The sequence below is a fragment of the Gavialis gangeticus genome, unplaced genomic scaffold (assembly GCF_001723915.1).
Source record: "Gavialis gangeticus isolate Ggan-Ray unplaced genomic scaffold, GavGan_comp1, whole genome shotgun sequence".
NCBI classification, from domain to species: Eukaryota; Metazoa; Chordata; order Crocodylia; family Gavialidae; genus Gavialis; species Gavialis gangeticus.
In genome coordinates this window covers 32,534,629-32,561,879 of record NW_017729032.1, presented here as the reverse complement: position 1 = coordinate 32,561,879, position 27,251 = coordinate 32,534,629, and the positions used below count along the sequence as shown (strand labels likewise).

Genomic DNA, 27,251 nt, shown 5'->3' with positions numbered 1-27,251 from the left:
TTTAAGAGGAGGTTAGATGAACACCTTGCTGGGGTCATTTGACCCCAGTAATCTTTCCTGCCATGGCAGGGGGTCACACTAGATGATCTTCTCAGGTCCCTTAAGACCCTAGAAACTATGAAACTATGACTATGAAACAGAAGTGAGACATTACTAGGGATCATTAACAGACAGCAAAATTGCAGAAGAAAGGATAGTAGTGAATTTCAAGAACTTTCAAAAGGAGAGGGTCGTTAACACCTATGGAATGAAGGGAGATTAGTAGGAATCAGGTAGATTATAAAGAGCCATGAGAGCACTTGACTCCCTCAGTGCTGTCAGAATAGAAATGCCACTGCTCCTCCCAGGCAGTTAGTTTTAAACTTTGGGTAGAGCAGGAATCAAAGGGGGGGGTGCAACTGCTGTCACCTGACACCTCCCACCACATGCACTCCTGGGAGAGCATGTGGATCCAGCAGTCCTACCATCTTGTTCAACTGGATGCAGAGGCACTATGGCTATTACCAGTATTTCAGCCAACACACTAAAGCTGTAGCTGTCAGACTAGGTTGGAGGAGTAGAGGGAGGGGAGAGGCTGCACAACAGTCTTCTACTCTTGCTGTTGTGGAAGGAAGTAGATTTCAGCTCGTTTACTCTTTTGTACTCCACTTGCATTAAAAAACAATTATTCTGGGTTAACATGGGTGGAATGGATTTCACACATACAAAGGTGTAAATTGAGTGGAACTCTATTTGAATTGATTCAAATTACTTACGGTATGAACAAGAAAATTAGAGTCAGTTAAAAGGGGGCAAATCAGCTGCACACCAGCTGCTCAGTGGGGATTGTTTGAGTGCCTGCTCTTAACCCCTGCTAAGTGAAAGGGGTTTTTCAGCAGAAAGGGGTTTTTCAGTAGAACAGAGCACTGCCACAAGGTAGGAATGAGCACGCAGGTAGTTACTAAGCATTAATTGCACTGTGGCAAACCTGTGCCTTTTCTGAATTGCATTAACTTAGGCCACTGACAGTTGCTCAAAAGAAGGCACAATGGGATCCAATGCACAATCCCAATGATTGCACCTCTGGCCATGCCATACATGCATGGCAGGAGGCATAATTGTTGGATCAAGCATCAGATCACATCACACCTTATTGCTGCTGCAGGGTGATCCTGGGATCGTGATCCTGGGCTCCCCCTGCACTGGCAATATTTGCTTCTGTGGCTGGAAGCCCTGCCAGCTGACAGTGCTCTCATTGGCAGGAGCACAGGGGTGTCCATCCCCCTCTGACTGAGAGCTCTGTCAGCTGATGGGGGCTCCTGGCTGGTGAAGGCACATCATGTATCCCCATGGCTGAAAGCCCCAGCGGTGTTTGGAGTTCCTGTCTGTGGGTTACACTCTACACCCCAAGCTGAGACCATTGTTCAGCTGACCAGTGCTGTAGCCTCCATAGCACATGGGAAAATGTGCCGGAGGCTGGAAACACTGGCTACACATTCAAATAAAAACAAGATAGGAACCAACAATAAAGTTATTACACTTATTTTGTGTAATAACTTGTCACTAATTACTGGTTTTATCACATTTTAATTGAATGAATGTGTGGCCAGGTCACTACTTAAAATGTGATTAACAAGTTAACCACATCTTAAGTGTAATGTGTGGCAAGGGCCTGAGTCACTTGGCCATATACACTGATATAAATAAGATATGAAAGCAGAGACAGGCCCAACTATCTTAAGGTATTACTTAAATAGCAGAATGGTGATGTTTTATACTCTTGGTAAGCCATAATGAGGCCTAGGTCCATATAGAATTGAGCAGGTGAAACAGTTAAGAGTTTATGGCAACACTGAAGTCTACTGGTTATAAAAAAATGATACATGTAATCTAAGTGATACATTATTAAAACATCTTATCATTTAGGTTAGCTTTTTATTATTATAACACCTGTTACCACTGCATTCAAAGCTCCTAACTATGCAAAAATTCATATTTTTTTTTAAAACCCGTGTAAGGATAAGAATAACTACAATCCCAGGTGGCTGTAGTGGGAGGAAAAGGGAACTGCACTTTGGCTTCTGTTGGTCTTTTGTAATCTAGCAAATTTTGCATTTGTTTCATGAGTAAGGGTATATAGATTAGTGTCACACTGGGGTTCTTCAGAAATGTGTCTGTACGTAGGGAGATGTTTTAATGAGTTTCTCAGTCCCACAGAAGCTGACATGACTATGCAAAATGACATAAGCTAAGTATCTGGGTCAGGCATGAAACATTTGAAGATTATAATTTCACTTAAAGGCCTGCCTCTGCTATCAGCGCTAGTTCTCCTGTATTTAACCAAACATGGTTTTCACTGATATTGTTACAAGTGATGAGCCAGAAATAACTAATACCTCAAGAAACAATCAAGAGAAAAACAGACTTTTCTCAAACTCACTTTGTAGACTGCTCAAACTTGAAAAACATCTGAGACAAGAACAAGGAATAGTATGCTATTTCCTTTGCTAGAAATGACAAGTCTCTATACACTGCTTCAATGAACATAGAGGTATAAATCTCATGCAGGTATGTGGGGAAGCTAAAAAGAGAGAATCATGCATTTTCCCAACAACATGGGAAAAATGCTATTGGACATTTACCAGACTGTCATGGTTCATTAGTTTCTTTGTTTTCATTCACTTTGAGTATTTCTAAGGACCACTGGAAATTGCAGTGCTGTCCCTGTGGCCTTCAGCAAGGCTAGTACTGTTAAAAGTGTACAAGAATAATTAAAACTTTGTTTTGTTTTTTAAAGATTGAAAACAGGGCATATTATCATTGACAACAGTCAGTGTCATTTTGAAGAACAGTGATTTATACAGCATGTTCCTTATATAATGTCTGTCTTATATTTCTGGGGCCATTTTAGAGTCATTTTTCCATAGGCTTTGACTACTCTACTACCTTTTAGAATGAGGTTACCAACAAGCATATTACCTTGTCTGCATCCTGGTCCTTACTGAAAATAAACTACGTGGGCCTTTGTGTGACTTTCAAAATTTTTTCCCCTTCTCTTTCTTTGCCTCAGTAGGATTCGATACTAAAATTCTTGATTATCCCTTGTCGAACTAAAATCACTATTACCTTCCAAAATGTCTTCCAATGCCTGTGGTACTTGGGGCACCCATACCAGTTAGTACATCAGAATCTTCCAGTATAACACTGGTGGCATCTTTCTTGAGCAGCTTCCAGTGTTTCATGCCACTCTGTACTTCCCAGCCATATTAGTAATAGAGTGCCTTGGATTGAAAAACGTGCAGGCTTGACCCTCTAAAGCAGTGGTTTTCAAATTTTGGTCCATAGACCTCTGAGTTCTGCAGACTTCATCTAAAGGGTCTGCAAAAGATGACTATGATCAATCAAAAGTATGTGAATACCCACACTTACAATTCAAAGGCATCCATACCTCTATTTTGGAATTTCCAAAAGGGTCTGAAAATGTAAAAGGTTGAAAATTACTGCCCTAGAGAAATTTTGTACACTGTGGGTGCGTCTACGCGTACACCCACGCGATGTCTTTAGTACAGTCATTTAGTCACAATGGCCTGACTCATCTCACAGCTTTAGCTTGTGGATTCCTAAGCTTCTCCTGTAAAAGCTAGCAATAGATGGTAGCATAGTAGAAAATATAAGAGACCTGAGATCCTCATGCTATGATAATAACAACATATGGCAATAAAGTGAATTTTGCATGTATACACAATCCTGCCAGCCTTTCTGGCCCCATTGTAAAAGGCTGTTACTGCGAAGAGTTCAATAAAATTATTCCCACTTACATTGAATTGAGTTTGGCCTTCCAATGGTAAGGAACAGAATGAAGACTAAAATTACCATGCTTCATTTGAAATGCTCGTCCTGTTGGTTTACTGCTGAATGCAGCCATTCCTTTCATTTTCTTTCTTCATTGCAAGTGATTGCACCTAGTTATTGCAGCTTGATGTTTTGTTCTATCAGCTAATATAATCTGCTGTCATGCCTGGTTGTTATGAAAGGGTTTATAATTAAATGAGAATGACAAATTCACCTTTCTCTGACAAACACCAAGGTGATTTTCAATACAGAACTACCCAAGAGAACTGCAGATGAGAAAAATCATGATAATATCATGTATCAGGAGGTAATGGCTAGGTGAGGTGAGCAAATAATAATTTATTTAACTAGCATCTTTTTCTGTGTGCGCAAAACAGTCTCCTTTTGTCAGTCAGATTGGCTCAGGAAATTTAAAATTCCTGCTGTATGGCATAGCTGTGACTGATGATATGTATTTGCTTACTGAATGTGGATAAGGAAAATTCATTCATGCAATAGGGACTAAACATAACTGAATTGAAGCATTTAAAAATTAGAGCCCATTTTTTTTGGAAAATAGTTTTCAATATTCACTCAGATATAATTACTGGAAATAATTCCTGCCTATCACCAGACTCTTGATTTGTTTAACAAGTAGGATGATTTGTATTTCTATTTATTTAATTTGCAGATTTTTAAATCCATTCTATGAGTAGAATATTAATTTGCAAAGCACAGTAATGCTGTGCCCTTCTCATCTAACTTGTTGCTTGCTGGATGTAAATCATATTACATAAAGTTGTGCTAGAGTGTTGTAGCCATGATAGTCCAGGAACTATGCAAAAGGCAAAGATGTGAGGGGCAAGATAGACAAGCTTTCAAATGTCTTGCATTTGAAAGTGTTTCTAACTTTATTCCAACCATGAAGTTGGTCCAATAAAAGATATCATCCCCCCTGCCCACCAAATTTGCCCACATAAAATTATCCCTTGTTGTTTATTTATGATTTGCATGGTAAAGACTTATTTTTAAATTGGAAAGCATATTTTAATTGAATCGCTATAAAAATTAGCATTTGATTTCAAAAGCAATACATATTTAGTCTTTTTTTCTGGTCAAAAATTTCCAGAGCTAAGGATCTTCAGTTGATAATACCAACATGTATGATCCTTAACACATTAATTTGCCAGCTGCTACTTTGATAATCTGAAGTCATTAAGCTGCAAGAAAGGGTTTCTGAGGTCATGTCATAAAGAACTTTAGGGCCAAACTCAACACCATGAATTCTGTCTGGAAATGCATTGGGGAAGCCAGTGCAGAGTCTGAAATACATGTTCAGATGCACAACACTGCTAAGTAAATGTAGAAAGAAGTGCTTTATAGGGCTGTGCGAAACTGCACCATTTCGTTTCAACTTCCATTTAACTGTTTTGCCAGGACAGTGTTTTGTTTTGAGTTTTGTTTTGTTTCGAAAACACTGTTCCATTTCGTTTTGTTTAAACTGTTTTGTTGTTTCGATGCTATTTCAATGTTTTGCCCATAGGCTATAATAGGGAAGCACAAAACTGCCTATAACTTTGTCATTTCTTGCCTGATTTGGATGAAACATGCAGGGATGGTAGCCCACTCTGATGTCATGAACTGAGCTTTCTCTGTGCCTTCACACTTATGAGTGACACACGTTTTGCTTTGAACAGTTTGAGATGCAGTTTCCCAGAAGCCCCTGCACACATGATACCTTTTCTTAAACTTAGGTCTAATTGTAATGCAGGCTTTTTAATGCCATTTTACTTTATGCCAAGTCATAAATTACACTACGTAAAAATATCCCTGATAGTTTTATTTATTGTTTACATGGCAGAGGCTTCTTTTTAAGTTGGGGAGCATACTTTTGATACAATTGCAAAAAAAAAAAGAATGTTTTGACCTGAAGATCAATACACTTGGTCTTTTTTCTGCCTAATGATGGAGTGATTACCAGAGCCAAGGATCTTCAATTGATAACGCACATGTGAAAGAATAACTGGTCTTGCTCCCTGGCTGGGAGTCCCAACTGCAGACATGATGCAAGTACTCCAGGATAACCCAAGCCCTAAGTAAAGTGCTGAGTTTTGTTTTGCCTAATGGGAGATCAATACTTTACAGCTGAGGCAATCACAGTTGTATCATATCTGACTTTACTTGGTCAGCACCCAAGCCATGAATCAGTTGGAAGAAGCCCTAGGGCTTTCTTTCAGAATATTATTGCAGGAGTTAATGAGGAAGATTTGATAGGCTGGAAGAAGAGCAAATGATGCCAGAAACCTGATGAGATGAGTGGTCCACCAGTCTGTGTTACGATAATTAAAATGTCCTGGAGCCAGTTGAATACCAGTTCAAGATCAGGTAAAATTATCAGTCAAGGGCAATCCAGTCAGTCTGGCAAACAGCTATATAATTTTGTCACCATCACTACAGCTATGCAGAGAGCACCAACTGCAAATGCTTTGCTCCATGCTATGCACAGACAAGTAAATACAGAAGTATTTATGCTTGCAGTCTACTGAACAGAAGCAGACAGATGTTACAGAAAACAAGCCATAGAAATTATTAATTGAAGTCCATCATGAACACGGGGGTTTCAGCTGATGTAATTGGTGCTATACATGCCCCTTGCAGTTAGTAAATAGAGCCTGTGAGTTACAAGGTCCATTGATGATACAAATTGTTGTTAAGGATTCTCTAAATGGAGAGAAGGGTGCCAGCTTTTCTCATTAGGTGGTCATTAGGCCCTTGTTCAAGAAATCATTGCTGGAGCTTCAGTTTCTAGCTGTGGTCTTGTCTTTAATATACTTTCTTTTGAGTAGGATATTGAGAAGGTTGCAGAGGGATTATTTTTGATCTCTGGTTCTCTGGACTGCAGGCAATACTACTAATGCTTAGCATTTCTATTGACTTTCTACACGCATAACACTGGAGACATTCAATTGTTAATCTTCACAAAGGCCTTGTGAGGTTGTTGAGTATATATTTTTACACTCAATTTACAGGTGGTGAAATGGAAGAGGAGGAGAGAAATGACTTCTTCACTGACCTGTAGCAAGTCATTGGCATAGTCAGGATTAAAACTCTTGATTGCCTTGCAACCCTCACTGCCTTTCAGATTTCTTTGATACTTTCCATCCTGTCCTTCAGCCTATGTATGGTGCAAAGACTAGCCTGGCCTGGTCTCCCATTGGGAGATATTATTCTCCAGTAGCCTGGTCTGGTTTCCCGATGTTATCTTCCCATATCTTCCAGTTATGGAAATGTCCACACTGATTATTTTAACTCTGTGTGCAGGAATTTCTTGACTTGTCTGTGATCACACCAGAGCTGCATTATTCTTGTAGTTCAGAGATCCCAGGGGCTGTTGTTGGATAATTGGGTATCCATCCCTAGGCTGCACTGTTCAGGACTTCACGAGGATCCACGCTATCAGCCGTTCAATGTACATGAAGCCTCTGGAGGAAATTTGCGTTATGGTGCCATTAGCATATAGATGGCCCAAAGTTCATTTTTTTCAGTGAATATAGACAGAACAGTGTCTTGGCTTTCTCAGTGCTCGAGAAGAAAAGAAGCTAAGGGTGTGTACAGATGTTCACCTCACCCAGTCTACGATCATATGGCTTACCTTCTCTAGTACTGGGAGCTGTGTGGGGACCCCAGTGTAACTTGGGGTGGGGAGGTATTGGTAGTGGCAAGTCCATGAGGGAGTTTGGTGAGTCCAAGCAGGGCTGGCAGGATCAGGGGGTGCTGGTAGGTCCATGGGGTGGGGAGGGCTATCCATCTAGGGCTGTGGAATCAGGAAGCTAAAATAACTCAGTCAGAATTGGTGGGGGTAGGAAGAGCTCAGGTCCTGGTCTAGGGTGAATGAATGCTTGTTCTTTCATAGCCCTAGGGCTGTCCTCCAAACCTGTGCAGACATTTGCTGGTTAACCTGTTCTGGATAGTTAATTAACCTATTCAGGTAAACTGAATTCAATTGGGCTCATCATTTTTGGCTCACTTTAAACCCCCAACACCTCTGCACAGATGTCTGAACATACCCTAAATAAGAGTAAGGTAAGTGACATTCAGTGCAGAGAAAAGAAAGATGAAACCAGGGAGTTAGGAGGAGTATTTTCAAAGTAAATTGGGGATAGAATCTGTCCCATGGTTCAGGGAATTTAATTGACCTCTGAAAGTGAGCTCCTACTGCTTCCTCATATGTTGTTGGAATTTCAGGAATCTCAGACAGAGCTGGAGACGCCCTTCTCTTATCTGTGCTGAGCATAATGTTTGCAACTCTTTTCTTTGATGCAGTAATCCATGCCATTGTAAGCTGCAGATTGGATAAATGAAATATGCGCTCTACGTGGCATAATGCTCAGAGTAATTTCAAATGTTAGAAGAGGTGAAGAAAAGAGAAGGCCTGTTCACTTAGTGGTGCAAACTGGCAGGAACATAGCCTACTAATGCTCCACATGCTGTAATAGCTTTCTGTTGACTTCCAGATGAAACTCACAGCTTTCGTGGCTTGAGTTCAAGGAGCTGAGGTCCTGCATGACTGGCACTAATGACCATATATGTATGCAGATTTGAAGGAAAAAATCTAAAATCACTGCAACTTTAATGGTTTTGTGAAACAGGTGATTTTTCAGCCTCAGCTTTAGGAAATCATGAATTTCATTCATCAAGTGGAAACTACTCCGAATATACTAATATTTGGGGTTATTTAACATTACTACCCAAAGATTATGTTGAAATAAAACTGGTAACATAAACTGATAAAATTAATTTAGGGTAGTCTTAATTAAGCCTTATAAAATACAACATCTCTTACTTCAGACTGCCTCCATATCTGTACAGATAAGAGACAACAAACTGCCCTTGTGGCACCATTAGGGAACTGAGCATTGACTTCAGAATTTTCTGGCTTTTACTGGTTTATGTCACAACCTCACACAAAAATCCTGACCCTGAAAATTTGGACTAAAAACAACAACAACAAAAAATATTCAGTTTTTTAGTCCCAAATATTTTTAGAATTTTGGTTTTTGATTTTTTAGTTGAAAGTTGAAATATTCTTGGTGGGAGAAGAAATTGCAATGAAGTCTATTGAATTCCCTTGTTTTGTATTCTTAAGAAAAAAGATGGGAAAAAGGCATGAAGTTAAATAGTAATGTTTGTGAATCTCAGATAATTTCCAATCATGTTTGGAGGGATACTAGTCTTAACTGTAATAAAAAGTATACCAAAATCCTTCCAGGAGCTTCTTGATAGTGAATACATCATTGGACATACCACAATCTCATTTCCTGCCAGCCCTTCCTCTGCTTGTACCTGTGCAGGCTCTGTCTAGGCACAGCGCCTGACTACCAAGGTTACGGCCTGGCTTTGTAGTGACTGCAGCCTGCATGTCCTTGCCAGGGACAGCCAGGGTGAAGGAGTACTTGCAGTGTTGGAGGCACCTCCTGGTGGATTCTCTTAGGAATCAGGTAAGGGAGCTGCAGAAGGAAGTGTATAGGCTTTGTGAACATGAAGCCTTTATCAACATGCTGCACAAAGAGATCTCCAGCATCATGGAAGAAGGACAGCCAGAGAAAGCACTGGAAGATACACCTTCTCTGGAAGGTAGAAAATGGCAGCTTTTCACCTCTGGGAACAGACAGCACTCCTCTCCTGGATCTGTGGCTGTCCAGCTGGAGAACAGGTATGAAGACCTTGCACTGGATGAGAAAAAGCCTCATTTAGTGGTAGGGGAGGCTAGGTCTTGCACCTCTAAGCATGAATGTTGTGCGCCTCCTGAGGCTGTGGGGGCATGGTGGCTGCCCGCAGGCAGTTGCAGTGGAGGGGCGGAGAGGGGGGCTGGCGAGTGCCGTCTGGCAATCACTGACCACCAGCAGACACCGCTGGCAGCATCAGCGGTGGTGTCAGTGGCAAGGGGGAGGATGGCAAGTAGCAACCACCCACAGGTGCCAATGGCAGCAGTGGTGGTGGCCAATTTCAGGGGGTGCACAGCCAATCTCAGGGGGTCTATGTGCACCCACATGCACCCCCTATGCATTGCCAATGCCCCTAAGGGAGAGAATATTGAGATCAGGCTATCAAGAAGTGACAGATGGTGGTAGTTGATGATACCCTCCTGTGAGGAATGAAGGATCCATCTTTCAGCCTGACCTGTTGGCTCGGGAGGTCTGCTGTCTGCCAAAATACTGCATCCAAGATGTCACAGAAAAGTTGCCCAAACGCATGCAGCCCTCTGACTACTATTGCATGTTGCTCATCCATGTGGGCACTAATGGTATCGCTGGGGTGACCTTAAGCAAATAAAAAGTAACTACATGGCTCTGGGTGCAAGGATGAAGGGCACAGGGGCCCAGGTCATGTTCTTGTCAATCCTTCCAGTCAGAGGTAAAGGCCTTAAGATCAACACATGGCTATGTAGATGAGGTCGCTAGCTGGGCTTTGATTTCTTCAACCACGCAGTGGCATTCCAGGAAAAAGGACTGCTGGGAACAGATGGAGTCCAATTCATGCAGAGGGGGGAAAATGTCTTCGTGTACAGGCTTGCTAACCTAGCAAGGAACTTTAAACTAGATTCACTGGAGGGTAGAGACAAAAACCTAAAGATCCTGAACATCTAGATAAAAACTTAACAAGGGGAAGCAATAGTGGAAACCTTAGAATTGTTCTCAGGGAGTGGATAGGACAGTCAGTCAGACACCTGAAATGTTTATATAATAATGTAAGAAATATGGGGAAGAACCAGAGGTCTTATCACAGAAGTATTATGTAATTTGGATTACAGAGATGTGGTAGGATAGTTTATGTGACTAGGGTATAGCCATAGATGGGTATAACTTGTACAGGAAAGACAGGGAAGGGAAAAAAGGAGACATTGCCTTATATATAAAGGCAATGTTCAGAAGTGCAGTAGGAAGTGGAAGATAAGCCTGTTGAAAGGCTCTGGGTAGTGGTGAGAGAGGAGAGCAAGAGTGGGGATGTCATGGTGAGTGTCTATGACAGGCCTCCAAACCAAGAGGAGGAGGTGGATGACGCCTTCTTTAAGCAAGTGATGGAAACCTCCAGTTCACAGGAATTGGGTCTTATGGGAGATTTCAATTATTGGGGCATCTGCTGGAAGAGAAATAGAAGTTAATGAGCAGTCCAGCGAGTTCCTGGAGTGTGTTTGGGATAACTTTTTGATTCAGATGGTAGAGATGGTAAGCCAAAGACAGGGGAAGCTCATAACTTACTGTTCACAAATAGGGAAGAATTAGTTGAGAATGTGAAGGTGGAAGGTAACTTGGGTGACAGTGATCATGAAATAATAGAGTTCAAGATCCTAAGGATATCTTAAGTGCAACAGGTGACTATCTTAGGTACATAATGATCTTTTTAAGGAGCTGAAATTCAAAAGGCAATCTCATACAAAGTGGAAACTTGGTTACGGTACTAGAGAAGAGTATAAGAGTATTGAACAGGCATGCAGGAAGAAAATTCAGAAAGCCAAAGCACAATTTGAGATGCAGCTGGCAAGGAAAAAAAAGGCAGTAAAAACGGATTCTACAAGTATGTCTAAAGTAAGAGGAAGACCAGAGATTCCATAGGCTACTTATGGAAAGGGGAAGGCAATCTGGTCACAGATGATGCACAGAAGGCTGAAGTATTTAGTGCCTTTTTTTTTACTTTAGTTTTCACAAATACAGGCTTCTACCAGATGAAAAGAGCAGTTGGCAGCAGAGATAGGGAAGGAGACAAACAGCCTAAAGTAATGGCAGAACAGATTAGGGATTACTTAGTGATGCTAGATGCTTTCAGGTCAGCAAGGCTGGATGAAATGCACCATAAGGTACTGAAGGAATTGACAGGTTATTTCAGAGTATTTAACTATCGTTTTTGGGAACTTGTGAAGGTCAGGTAATGTCACAAATGACTGGAAAAGGGAAAACACACTGCCCATCCTTAAGGAAGGGAAGAAAGAGGATCTGGGGATGCATAGCTGGTTGGATCATTATTGAATAGTCCTCAGTGGCTCAATGTCTAGTTGGGAGGAGTTTGGGTTCCCTAGGGGCTGTCCTGGGGCCAGTATTGTTCAACATCTTCATTAATTATTTGGATGATGGGATTGAATGGATGTTTAGCATATTTGCAGATGACACCAAGCTGGGTGGAACTGAAGATACTCCAGAGGGCAGGGATAGATTCCAGAATGACTTGGATAGGATGGATTAAATGGTCTACAACCAGTCACATAAGATTCAACAAGGACAAGAACAATGTCCTCAAACTGCAGCAGGGGAAATTTGGGCTGGAGATTAGTAGGAACTTTCTGACTATGGGGGTGGTCAAGCATGGGAACAAGCTACCTAGAGAAGTTGTGGAATTTCCATCCCTGGAAACTTCCAAAAGCAAGTTAGACAGACACTTGGCTGGGATGGTTTAATTAAGGATGATCCTGCCTTGAGCAGGGGGCTGGACTAGATAACCACTTGAGGTCTTTTCCAACCCTAGCTTCCTATGATCCTATGATACCATTTAGACATACAGGTAAAAAATCCTTTCTTAAACTGGGATCTTAATATCCATAATTTTAAATAATGACATGAACCAAACTCAGTATAGAATGCTATAAAAAGACTCAGATCAATTTTTTCATAGCTGTAGGAACAAATTCGTATACAGGGATCTAAAGGTAACAGAATTCATATACAGGGATTTAAAGGTCTTATATTTAATTTATGTGCTTAACTTTATACATGTATGTTGAAAAATGTGGACTTCACTAGTCTGAAACATAAGCAATAGATTAGAATGAAAATAATATGTAATTGGAATGCCTAATTTGTAGATAAAAATGGCCTGCCAGTTGTGTAGTCTGTGACAGAAAATATCTGGGAGCAAGATTGTACTTGAAACAGACAGTATGCACGGTTTCTGAATGAGTATCTCCCCTGCACCTTGGTTCTGGAGGTAGTTTATTCTCCTCAAGTCTTCTCTTGGACAAGAAATAACCAAACTTGAGTAACAGACTCCAGGCCTGGCTCAGTCATGTGACCCTGCTGTAAGGCCACTTTACACTCTGTCACAATTGTCACATGCTCGGGCTTTAACAGAATAAAATATAACCTGTTCTTAAGCTTTGAATATGGGAAAATTGGCAGAATCTAGAGGGAAGTTGTCAAGACTAAACCTGACCCAATACAAGATCATGTTCAACTGTTTAACTCTGAGTACAATGTTGAATAACATGGTTAAAGAGGAGCCAAATCTGTAGCCCTCATTTACTTTCAACTCTGTCACTGCCCACTGAACTCAGTGAGATGGGATATGCCTAAGCAGGGGATGAAACAAGCTGGCCAGGACCCTGGCCTCATACATATTACATCTTAGAAACTTGAAAGAGATCCTCATTCCTATTAGACAGAATGGATGTTTCTACATGATATACTTAATGTGCAGTAGCCTAGTAACACTGTGCAGTAGCATGCCAGGCAAAAACCATACTAATATGCTACTGTGCAGTAGTATTAGGCTCTTCATAAAAAAATCATGCACCAGTGCTACTGTGCAGTAACTGTAGTTACTGCATATTTAGTTAGTACTTCATTAAGCAAGTACTAAACTAAATGCACAGTATCTACTGCACGTTAATGAATATGCAGTCATGCCCAATATAATTTACAGCAAAGAGTAATGTCATTGTCATGTCATTATTGCATCCCACAATTTTAAAACATATTTTGCCTTGCTAGAAACTTACATGGCCCTTGTTACCTAGCATCTGTGGTCTCACAAGTATTTGTGGATATTAGTCTCAAAACACCACACTGATAGAGAAATATTATTTTTTATGCATGGGACACAAAAACAAAGTTACATGTTGCAGGGTACACACGAAGACTGTGATATGTCTGAGGTTTTGCACCCAGTCCTCTTGAGTCATCTTCCAGTGTCTTTCCACTAGATGGTTCTTTCACTGTACGATCTGGCACATTGGGCATTTTTACACATGCAGGTGCTGGAGCACTGAGCACGTTGAAAAGTGCCCAGTGCTGCATCACTTGCAGTTGTAAAAGTGGCAAAATGCACATCAGTGCTGAGAAAATGGCACTGGTGTGCTTTTGAACTAAAACACATCAGAGTTATTTTGGTTCAAAAGTGCACTGCCACCATTTTCTGCATGCTGAAGTGCATTTCACCACTTATACAACTGCATGTGGCGCAAGGAAGTTTGCATCAACTCGTGTGCAGAGCAGACTCGATTAATCAAGTCTGCTTCAAAGTAGCAGATGTGTGGTGCATCACGGGACAAAAAGTTATATGTATACATGCTCATTAACGCCAACCCTATCATCCATTCTGAGGGCGCATCTACACGTTCATTAATGCACCATAGTTACTGCACATATAGTTTAGTACTTCCTCAATGAAGTACTAACTCTATGTGCAGTAACTACATTTACTGTGCAGTAGTGCTGGTGCACAGGTTTTTGTGACAGTTACTGTGCAGTAGCTTAATAACACAGTGCAGTAGCTTATTAGCACAGTTTTTGACCAGCACACTACTGTGCAATGTTATTAGGCTACCACACAGTAAGTGCTTTATGTAGACATGCCCTGTGATATTCTCTAAAACACTTCTCTTGGCTTGAACAGGATTGAGAGAGAAAGAAAAAACTCATTCTGCTTTCAGCGCTGAATTTCTCAACAGATTCACACAGCAATAGCACTGTGTATAATACAACTGGACGGCCAATCTGTGACTCTCAGGGAGTCCGCTTATCATGTACTGCCAACTAGAAGTAGGCAATTTCATAACCATGGACCACATGATTTGTAAAATATTTTAAGTGTCTGGTTCTCAAGTGTCATGGTTATATGAAGAGTTATTGTTACAACCTGCGGAGACTGTTTTCAGCAGTCTGCTACCTTTCTTCAGTCTATCCACCATTTATGTGGACTTTATTATCTTAGTAGGAAGGTCTTTTAACAAGTGGAAATTTTACCATCAACCTCAAGGGTAGCAGGCTTGTGCCCTAAAGGAATACAGTTTATCAAGCCTAGCAGTTTCCAGGGAACTTACACCTAAACAACCAGTAAGTGGAATAAGAAGAAAAGAGAGAGAAAATAATTTGTGGCATTGTTAAAATATAAGGGACTGCATCTTGCCTTCTGCTGAGCTGGTATTCAAGAGGTTGGAGAAATGGTAGAGCAGAGGAAATTTATTCTATCTTGAGAACAGGCAGGACGCCTTCTTAGTGCATTGATAAACTGGGAACAATGATAACATTTATGTACCTCATAGGGATATTCTGATGGCTAACCTTTGTAAAGCACCTTGGGATCCTTGAATAAAAGCTGCTATAGAAGGCTATACAGTAATGATAGTATTTTAAAGAAAACTGGTTTATACCAGCCATTTTAGTGAGGCTCTCGGGTGACTTTTGAAATTTAGGCTGCTTACACATTTATCCATCTTATCTAGATTAATAGCTTGGCATTTAATTTGCTCTGACTGGGGGGTAATAAAAAAAAACCACAAAATAAAGGCTGAAGTTGATAAAACTCTTATTTTGTTTGCATTTAAATAGCTCAAAAATAGATATTTTATTTGTTTAGTTTGTGGATCTCTGATTCCTGGCTGGAATTTCATCTGATAAAAATCAGCCTGGGGCAAATCCTACTTAGGCACTGACTGGCACAAACAATACTGCGATGATGTTTAACTAATCACCTATTTCTCATCTCCTGCAGGTTTTAGAAAATGATAACTCGCTTTAGAAACCAACAAATATGGTAGCCACGGGGAGCTGCTTAGCAAAAAAGCAGAGATTCCTTCTTTGATCAAATGTATCAGAAGAACAAAGCTACCATGTAAATTTTCTTTAAAATCTAAGCAATAACCATATCAGTTGTGATAGTAATCCTCTGTTAAACCTGAAGAGACTGAGACCTGCTATACTGGGACATGTTACACTCCTTCCTGTGTGCTTCCAGTACCTCTTGTACTGGTAACTTTACTGATGTGCCACATACACACCAGTAAAATCTCCCTCTAAGTTGCATGACTTTCAGTTTGGAAAGTAACATTCAGGGAAGGAGAATGATGTGTTTCAGGACAGCACTGCTTGGCTCTGTAACTGAGCAGCAGAGATGTACCTAGAGGGATTTATCTGTCTCTCAACATTGGGATCCTGTGCTGCTAGAGTCAATGCTGAACCCACTTTTCAGCAAATGTCTCTAGATAGAAGTCATTTGACAATGCCACATAACATTAAAATATTTAGAGAAAATTACAATCCTAGCTGATAGGTTTATGGCAATGCCTATAGCACTCATCATAGTAGTATCTTTGGCCCAGATACTGTTGGTATTACCCATTCTGAGTAGCACTGCTCCTCAGTGCTCCTATGAGACATTCAGCAGGTGTGTCCTTAAAGAAAGGTACAGAACAACAGGAATAAGGATATCAAAATCCAGCTTTGTGTGTTGACATATTGAGGTATGCTTCCTGCTCATCATTTGTCTCTCCCAGCTGTGCCATTTTCAGAATAAGGCCAGATTATAAGAGTCTGTGCCTCTTAGCCCACCCTTAGTGATGCATGAGCCTGAAGTCTGCACTACTTCCAGTCTGTGGAGAAGAACGTGCAGAACTGAGCAGTGTGTTTGAAGGTGGCCTTGCTGGGCACAGAAAGTAGAGGGCTGGAAGTGGCCCATGGCGATAGTTAGTACAGCCAAGGAGACAAACTTTCATGACTTCTGAAATCCTTCTGTTCACCACAGTGAGTTTTGTTCAGTTATGAATAACTTCTGATGTTGGATGGCAATAAACTGCTTTGAGTGAGAAAGTATAGGTGTAACCTACAGGGGACAAGATAAATGTACTTTGAAAGAATGTTGATGCATTTTGCTTGTGCAGAGAAGATGCTGGAGGATGCATCAGCACAACAGCTTTCTAAGTGGTTTCTCTAAAGAAATAAAACCTGAAACCCTTTTAATAGTAATGCTTTCATTGCTCTGCCTGTGAAACAATGGCGGGGGGAAGGGGCAAAAACTGCAGCACAACCACCCTTTCCTGCTGCTGCAGGATTTGAAAGAAAAGGGTGATCCCTGGTTGGTTTTTGAATGAAAGGGCATTAGGTAGCCCTCTTCAGGGCAATGGATACTGAATGGTGGGAAGCCACCCCCAGTAGTCCTAAGATGTCTCAGCAATACACCTGTTTTCTGTATTTCCTTATAAGTCAGCTTTAGGCAGCTCCTCATGCAGTGTGCTGTTTTTTGTGGGGCCCCTACATTGAATAGGGAACCTGGCTATGCAATAAAATGTTCTGGATTCTACCATGGACCACCTACAAGTTAAAGCATTACAAAATGTACCATTATAGGACCCCGGTCTCTTTTTTCAGTCCACCTTGGGTATTTTTGAAATCCATTTCAATCCCCTTTTCCCTTGCCAGAAGACTGTATCTCAGCCATATGTACCAGCCTGGCTATGCTTTCATTATACTTATTATTGTTCATCTATACAAATAAAAAAGCCTCCAAGGGGTACAATATACAGTACCCAGGTGTCTATAAGGAAAGCTACATCATGTATGCTCTGTAAATAAAAAGTAATAATCTCCTCCACAACTTCCTGAAAAAAACAGCAGCACAAGCTACACTATATATGGATTTAATGAATCAGTTAGCTTTATAATAATATATAATCAATCAATAGGGAGTTCATGTTTGTGATTGTTTGATGGTACAAAAACTGGAAAAATTTACTAGTGGAAAAAAACCCTCCTTAGTAAACATCTTTGGTTTAATAAAATAATTAGCTGCTCACGTCCAGCACCTCTTCCCTTATTATTTTCAGTTTATTAAACTATTGTATATCTCTTTGTGTGAAGGGAGGTCTTATTTGTATAAAAAACACACATGATAATTTTCAATGGAAAAATATCTTACCTACACTGATGAGTAATTTCTGTATCAAAGGTCTATAAACTCAATGTGCTTTACTATGACAAGACCTCCACTGTAATTGTTCACTGTTTTGGAGGACAAGAAGAATGTGATTTTTGCTAGTATTTCACACATTTCCATTCTGATAGAAAATCAATCAGAGGGAACTTCTTTGAAAAGCTTGCCCTATGGGACTTGATCCAAATCCCACATGCAAAGTTGCTACCGGTAATGATAGCAATGGAAGGTTAACTATCAACTTAGTGGGAGCAGGGTTAGGTTGTTGCAGAGAATTCTTTGTGTGAAAGCTGTCTTTTTGACCAAAACAAACATGCTTGCAAGAAGCTGAATACTGCCACAAGGGCCAAACCTACTTAGAAGCAGTTTAGATCCTGTCACTTCATACCATGATAATCACTGCTACTGCTCAATTCAACTGCACAATATAACTAGGGCACTTGTTTTGAACTAGTCTGAACTAGGCACATGGTAAACATTACATAACTTGACTATAGACAATGGGCCTGATTCTCTCTCATTCAGTCTGTTGTGAATCATTAGTTAACTGATATTTGGAACTGGTGGTAGAAGATAACCAGGCAACATCTAAACATATGTATAAGTTGAATAATGACCTTGATACTCATTGAGGTTCATCCTGCTATCAGATGCCCTCACCAAGGCACCTGAAAACATCAGAGGACAGAATTTGGTAAAAAGAACAAGAAACTGTACCATTAGATTTACACTTATTTCTTCAGTGATTTCATGACAACAGGAGCTGTGTTCAAGAACAAAGAGCAGTGTAGGTCCAACTGTATACACAGTCAGTTAGCCTTGCATCTTACATTTTTACCTAAGGCAACACATAGAAGATTATCTGGGGGAAATACCATAGAGTCAGAGGTAACTTTTTGTCAACTGTAATACAACATAGAAGTTAAGTGGTGAAAGAATGGCCATTGAAGGCAATGACTAACAGCAACAATGTCACATGGGAGACAAAACAGCTCTCCCAAGCATCTAGGCCAGGATAGTGTGTTTCAAAACCTGAGTGTCTGCACACAGGATTTCCATCCAAAGCAGACTTTCTCCCATCCAAACTCCCATCCAGCCTCCATTTAAATAAAGATGCCAGCTCCTTTATGGTAAATACTTTGGCCTGGCTGGACTCAGTTGTTCCTACAAAGCGCAAAACCCACTGGACATTAACAGAGTTAAGGTGCTTTTAGCATTCCTGGGCCTGTCCTCCCTTGCAGAGAACAGAAGCTAAAATCCACAGCTGTCCTGTTCAAGTGTTAAGATTGCTTTTACACTTACTACCAATTGCCTGTATCAGCAAAAAGTTACATTTCACATCAGAGAGGGGAGGCATTTGAACACTGCACTACTTCCATACACATGCACAGGTAAGTCAAGGAAATACTACAAATGATAGATACAGTACTGGCACTTAACTGCCAATAAGTGTCAGTTTGTATTACCATTTGTTACATCAAGAAGAGCCAGGTACTTCTGACCCTTGGGCCCCATTCTTTTCTTGCCTTAGGATACAAGCCACTCCTTCTGAATTCAAATTTCAGTTACATGTATATGAACGAGGAAAAAGATAGCTCTGGGTAACAAAAACCAGACAGTTATATGAAATAATTATAATAATAGCAACAATGTAATAAAACTTTGGGACTATGTCCAATCTGTATTACACTGACCATATTTGTTCCCCAGAATGTGAAAATACATGCTACGAACAATAATTTTGTATTATTAGGGTATACTTGATACTGTGGTACTTACTCAGTGGGAGTTAAGGTGTGTCAGCAAGTGCTCAGCATCTCTCCAGCTTTTGCTTAACTGCATTCCCTACAATGGGCTGCTATAGACGTGCTTGTTCATGTTACAGCCGACTCTGTTAATCAAAATTGCTCTGCATTCTAATTAGAACGCTCCGGTGTCACCTCACTGTCACGTGTACTAAGCTCCCACACATTTCAAAATGGCTGTGGGGACACTTTATCTAAAACCCCGTCAAATGAGCTTTAGATAAAGGATCCTGCAGCCATCTTGAAATGCATAGGGGCTTAATACATGTGATGGTGAGCTGTTTTAATTAGAACGGCTGTCCAGGAACTGCTCTACTTAAAACAGCCCTCCCCTTCCCCTGAACTTATGTATAGGCAGCCTATGATTCGTCAAGCCTAAGGTGTCAAGAAAGTATCTATGATAACCACAAGAATGCAAACACTTTTTGCTCTTTTACAATTAATATTTCACTGTTTCTTTTCATCAAGGATCTTCATGGTATAGTTTCTGGATAAAAGTATTGAGTTCACTATTATTGTCAGTGCAAAACCCTTTTTCTGTTTCATTACAAAATATCTGAGCAGCAGTTATACTATTCTTGTGTATGTTTGTGCTATCTGTAAAATACAGGAATGTATGGCTAGGCAAGGCCTGGTATTTTTGAGTAGCCCACAGTTTCTGTGCTGTTCAATACAAAAATATTGTAAATTTTGCCAAGAAGTTGTAATGGCTGAGAATGATATCTTCCCATTAGAGTCAGGAAGCAGATCTGAGATAAGCAACAGACATCATAGCTCAGAGCAATGGTGAAATTTTGTTTTGTCAGTGATTGTTACCCCAGAAATACAAAGTATAGCCTATGGAAAACCAAATGCACAACAGTAGCAGCGACTTTCCTAAGTGGTGGAAAGTCTGGCCAAAAGAATGTGTTGTGATACTATCAGATTTAGCTCATTGAGGAATCAAATGGCAACAGCATTCTGTGCCTGGGAGCAGCTGACTCTGGAATGAACTCCTTCAGAGTTTATTGGTTCGCCTTAATTTCATGTGCACATGCCCCCTCTCTGTATAAAAGGATATCATTGAAAAGAAAGAAAGGAAAAACACCTGGTGTGTAGGATGCTGCTGCCTGGTTGGCATAAATGAAACATACATCAGGTGCTTCCCATTTTTCTCAGTTCATTGATATACATATGTTATCATGTGCCACTAGAAGCAGAGGCATTATAATTAACCACTAATTACTGGTTGAACACTACCAGAGTACTGATCTGAAACCCACAAAAATTGAAATCCACCATCCTGCTCAAGATTCATGCACAACAGAAGAAGCAGTCCATGAATCAACCCAACAGAAGGATTTCATCATCATTAGCAAAGTGAATATGAATATTTTTTCTACAATGAATAGCTGATCTCATTAATGTGAGAGTAGGGAATCCCATAGAGTGCATACCTTGCACCATGAGACTATGTAACAAGGAGATAGATGATATTTCTTTCTGCAATGCAAAGGTGGAGATAGATGGTACGACTGTCCTAATAAATTACATTAGCACGATATTAGGCTAATGCCTAATTTAAATAGTATAAGTAGGAGAAGAATCTGGCCCCAAATGCCTTATACTTTAAAGCTGTTATAAAGATGCTAATTTGCAGTGAGTAATTTATCTGAATAAATTCACCTGCTTTCCATCTAGGAACAGATTATAAAATGTTCATATTTGTTCATTACTCAGAATTATTAGTCAATTACTTCAGCTTGGTCTGAAAATTATTCTGCTTATGAATATTAAATAAAATACACAATTTGGATTTCCTACTGCAAGTTATATCTTCTAACTAAATAACATACCTAGCTTCTCTAGTAAACCCTCTGTGAGTTTCAAATATTCAATATTTGCAATCATTTGTGCAATGAGTGAATATGTAAGTCATCCAATCAGAGAACAGAACCAATACAATATGACATGAAAGCAAAACAGTGAAAACTGCAAAATTGATAATTTATCAGATGTTTAAAACATATTGAAGCATGCAGGAAAAAAATCATTTTTTTGGTGAAAATGTATGCAAGTATTGGGTACACATAGGAAAAGAAAAGAGGGCCAACAATATTTTAATTCAAAATTCACCTTGCATACAAATAAATATTCCTGAGGAAAGTTTTCCTCTCTTCAGTCAGCTTCTATCATATTAATAAATTATATGGATTGGAGTATTTTGAATGGGAGCTCCTGCTAGCTTATTTTTTCTATAGCACTAAATGAATTGCTTGATGTTTTCCAGTGAGTAAGTGGCACTGATTTGTTGCTTGAGGATTTATCACTGGGGTAAGGGAGGGAATGAAGTGGAATGAAATGGCTTCAGCAGGAAGATAAGCAGCCTCATACATGCGAAGAAAGACTTAGGAAAACTATGGATACTTCAACAGCCATTTGAGACAGCTTGAAATGAGATTTTGTGCGAGTTCCATGATGGGTAGGAATTTTGTTTTATATGTTTTGAGATGAAACTTAGAAAACACTGTTGATCACATTCCCTTTATGCAGTTTTTGCTACTTGCTTAGTCTTAAACACTTTCTCTCTGTTTTTTTTTCTTTCTTCCAAGCCTCCTTTCCTTCTTCTGTTATGCTTAACTTACTTGTTCTCCTTTTTTCCAACTGCTGTTCCCTGCCTGACCTGCCAAATGGAAAAAGGCTATTGCTTATTATAACTGACAGACTATTGATAGGCGGTAGATTTTGTCCAGAAGAGAGTGACACTGACTAAAAAGCACTGCAGAATACATCCAGGGCAAAAGCTTTACAACTAAAAAATACATGAAAGCAGCTAAGATGTTCTCTAACAAGTTTGCTTAAGCTTTGGTGTAGGGTCTGCAAAAGTCAAGTCATGTAAAATACACGTTCTGGTTTATGCAGTCCAGAAATACACACAATGAACTTGCTTTTTTCCTTTGACTGCTGGCTTTTAACTTTAATAAGCCAATTCCTAAATTGGCAGTTTTATCTTCCCATTACCTATTTCTGTCACTATTTTATTTAGTTGTAAATGTTCAAACTTTCTAAACTGGCTGAAATCTAAAGGGGGCAAAATCCAGATTCAGTCACCAAAAAAGCTAGCCTGATTATACTGGGGCTACTTCTGTGTCCTGACAATCTTCATCACACATTTCTCATTAGACTGCTGGTTTCTTTTAGGTTGGACAAAAATGAACCCTAATTTCTTCTCTTTTACATCAGCAAAACCCAAAAACCTGTTGGTACAGCACCTTTGCAAAACAACTGAACTAAGACTCAAATCTGTTATCTTTACATTAATGATGACATTGTTCCTCATACCCTGGAAATAATGGACATAGGCAAGTGCCTCTCTTTTCTATTGCCTCTTCTTTAGTGCCACTTCTTGCCTACACTTTTCTTATTATGTGCCCATCTCCTTTTGTTGCTTACTTTCAGCCCACCTAATTTGTTACATGTACCTGTATCATCAGAACTTGTTGTAACAGTAACTAGATGATCAAGTAAGTAACATTCAGGCTAAGACCAAAAGACCTAGTAACCCTATTGTTCCTTAACTTTCTGTGCTACATACAATATACACCTTATGGCTACAGGAATTCAATATTTTTGAATTCTGCAGGTTGCTCTTTTGCTTTGAAAAAATTGTCAGATCTACCAAAGGTAAAACACATATTTCTATTCTTTAAGACAATAGCATAAAAATTGGCAAATAGCAAATTTAACACAGATTCAATATCTCCACGTTTATTAAAATATAAAAAAAATGAGACTCTTCCTGGGTGTATCTGCATGAGATGCTTACTACAGTTGCATAATTGGCTACACGAGTGGTGCTATTAGGCTGCAGTGAACTAGTTAACTCTACTGTAGGATAGTACTGTCCAGCACAAGTACTATTCTACAACAGAGCTATTTACTCCACTGCAATGAATGTGCAGACAGTGACTGGGGCTGGCTGGGGCATAAGGGTGCTACAATGAGACCTTGTCTCCCAGCTAGCCCCAAACTGTAGCATCATTGTGCCCCAGCCAGCCCTTCTGCCACTCAGTAAGCCAGAGGGGAGCAGCTCCGGGCTGGCAGGCTAACCCCGGGACCCTCTGCCAGCTGATGCTGTGCCATCCCGGCTCAATGTGCTGCAATCCTGGGTGCACATGAAGGTGCTTTGCCTGAGAGCAATAAACTCCAGCATGAACTGTACCAGAGTTTATTGCTTCACATAAGTATCATGTATAGATGAGCCCCCTGCGAACTACAAGTTCTCTTAATTGACTGAATACATCTGATATAATGTTTCAGTCATTTTCAATTAATTTAATCTTCTAATTTCAGATTGTCCTTGTTACTAGATTGGACAGTTTGAAGGCACTGCTGAAATGAACAATGCTAGAAGCACAAATGTTAGGGTTTTTTCCCCTTAAATGAGAAAGTGCTTTTAATAAATTAAACCCTGGTGCTGATGAAACAAGCAGCTACTTATCTGGAAATGAGCAGCAAGTGTCAATAACCAAAAACAAATAAATGAAAGAGAACCCAAAAAATGTAGGATTGTTACTTATGTTGTGAAAAATAGAGCTGAATTTGGTGAAAAAAAGCTGATGAGACAAGACAGCTGACATCATTTTTTTTTAGATTGACTTATAGTAACTAGTGTTCAACCAGTTTGGTTTTTATATGGCCTTGATAGATATATCAACTACAGCAAATGAATCTGCTTTGCAAATAGAAACCATTACCTTTTGTTGACTGTGAATATGAAATGGAGTTAAAAAAAAGGAACATACCATGTTCACACAGAACACAAAAAGAACTATATTGGGGCATCAGGGAAGGTGGAATACTATAACAACACATATTATTATTGTTATATTATTCCACCCACCTTAATGGAGAACCCTTCGGTGTAGCTACTCCATAGCCTTTCGAATCCAGATTTCCTCCCACTTTCATGGTGTCACAAGGTTTTCGCTGTTCAATGTATTCGTTCATGGTGGACTCCAGGAGGAAGGCAAACTTGCCCTTGGATTTACGGACACGGGCTACTCCCTCAGCTGTTGTCCGGGTGAACACTGATGGCTCTGCAGATTTCATGTAGGTCCACATCTTCTCATATACTGCAATTTTTGATCTCTGGAAAAAATTGAAAAAACAATTAGATACATGCAACAAAGATGTCAAAGCATCAGGCATGTCACAACTCATAAGAGAAAATGACTTAAATTTTATCCTTCAGGTCACTGATGTTTAGTTAGTTTTACCTTGATATGAGATTTCCTTTAGCTGCTCAGCTTACTTAAAAGAAACAAGAAATAACAATAGTAATATAACAACAAGTATTAATGTAAGGCATCTAGTGGCCTCTGGGAACCTTAATAAAATAATTACAGCCTTTTCCCTGAATTTTCAACTACCATAGTCAGTTTACATTGTTACAGTGGTATAAAAGGGCATTAAGGAAATTATGTCACTAATACATGCCCCTAATAAACTAGTTGGGCAAAACAGCTCATCCACAAATACTGGATTGAACCCTGAAGTCTTGCTTAGGTTTCACGCTCTCTTCAAACTCCCTTGAATGTTCTGCTTTAGTAACAGCTGAGTAGGCACTCTGTGATATAACATACAATATATAATATAAGCAATAGATTCAGGCAAACAACATTTTTTTAGATTTGCTTTTAAAAATATGGTCTATGCTGTGGGTGACAGAGTTGCAGAGTCAGTGACCCTTATCCTAGAGGGTCTTACATCCTATCATTTCAAGATTTTAATTCCATGGCCTTAAAATAGAAATGTATAGCACATTATGCAGATCTGTCTCACCAGAGAATCTTTTCTTTGGCAATCCCTCACAGTTGAGGATGACTGTCTTATCTGTGTGTCCAAAGAAGGCTGTGATGCCTATCCAGGATCAACAGACTCTAATGAAGCTTGGACATGCATTTCTGTGTGGAGTGGGTAGCACTGGATTCTTAATTTGGTCTGTGACATGCTGGTTCTGCCACTCCTGCTTTTCCATCTCCTGTTGTTGTTGTTGTGAAGTTTCAGTGTACTAAGATCTCCATGGCAGACTCTTCCTCCATTTGGGGAAGTTCTGGGTGATAGAACCTCCCACAAGTTGGTCCCACAAGTTGACACTGTTTTTTTAAGTCAGCCTTAAGGATGTCCCTCAAGCTCTTTCTTTTCCCTCTTGAGCGTATGCCTTGGCTGAGCTGGGAAACTAAACTTGCTTCAGGAGTCTGGAATCAAACAACTGGATGATAGGTTGGTTCAATGACATTAAAGTAAGATGATCATTGCCTCAGTACTTGTGGTGTTGCTAATGTTGGTGCATCTATCTTCCCACTGAATTTGGAGGATCTTCCACAGGAAACATTGATGGTATTTCTCCAACAACTTTAGATGTCTCTTGTGTGTTGTCTATGTCTTTGTTCCATACAGCAAGGTGGGGATCATGACTGCTTGATAACCTATAAGCTTGATTTTGGATCTGATGTCACACTGTTTGAACACCTGTTTCTTCAGATATCAAAAGGCTGCACTTGCACATTTCAGGCAATGTTGGATTTCTTTGTCAATGTTAGCATTCTGCGAGGAATGGCTTTTGAGGTACAGGAAATACTCACTGTTCTCCAGAGTCTCATTGTGGATCTGGATCACCAGAGCTGAGGACTGTCCAGTAGGAGCTTGTTGGTGGAGGACCTTAGTCTTCTTAATGTTAAGTGTCAGTCCCATCTTCTTGTATGCCTTGGTAAAGATGTCAATGATTGCCTGAAGCACACACTACAACATCATCACTGTACTGGAGTCCAATGATTGAGGTCAAGGTATTCTTGGCTTTGGCTCAGAGTCAGCTAAGGTTAATCAGCTTACCATCCATTTGGTAGTTTAGCTTTGCTCTGGCAGGAAGCTTGTTGGTAGTCAGATGCAGCATCGTGGCAAAGAATATTGAGAAGACTGTTGGAGTGATAACACAGCCTTGCTTAACTCCCATTTTAACCTCAAAGGCTGTGTCTAGACAAGCATGGATGTGTGCTATGTGGCACCACAGACACACCTGTGGCACCACACACTGCACATGGGGTTTTTTTTGACTGCAGGAGATCCTAGGGTCAAAAAAACCCACGCTGAAAAAAACAAGGTAGCATACATGGCAGCAGTGCTTGTTCCCCAAAACTGGAGTCTGACCAGCCAGAGCCATGCTCCAGCTGCTGGCTAGACTTTCTGCTGTGGCTGCAGCCCTGGGAGACCCCAAGGACCCCAAGTAAGGCTGCTGTGACCAGCAAAGTTGCTGGCCCCAACTTCCCCTACCCCACCCATAGTAGCCTGCCATGCACCAGAGAACGTGTAGCATGAGTGTTCCCCAGAGACAAGTAGCAGTGTCCCTGGAGAAACAAACACCCATCTTGTCTGGATGCAGCCAAAGGCATCTGTGATAGATCCATTACTGAGAACCACTGCTCACATTCTGTCATCGATTGGAAAGTCTGGTGACAAATTCTAGTACTTCAGAAGGATCCCCCACAACATTTCAATGATGACTCCAAGATCCTTTTCTGCCTTCGTGCTGACAAGAGGGGAGTTCCCTAACCTGTAGGTATGGTGCCGGTTGTTCCTCCCCAGGTGCATCACCTTGCATTTGTCTGTGTTGAAACCCATCCT

General features: G+C 40.3%; 1 protein-coding gene across 3 annotated transcripts in view; it reads right to left on the bottom strand.

The window, feature by feature from the left end:
* Positions 1-27,251, bottom strand: part of GRIA4 (glutamate ionotropic receptor AMPA type subunit 4) — a 521,444-nt gene that overhangs the window by 49,005 nt on the left and 445,188 nt on the right. For all 3 annotated transcript variants that reach the window (XM_019525166.1, XM_019525165.1, XM_019525167.1), the window contains exon 13: positions 24,472-24,719. In XM_019525166.1, coding sequence (XP_019380711.1) covers positions 24,472-24,719 — 248 coding nt within the window. The remainder of the gene's footprint in view (positions 1-24,471; positions 24,720-27,251) is intronic.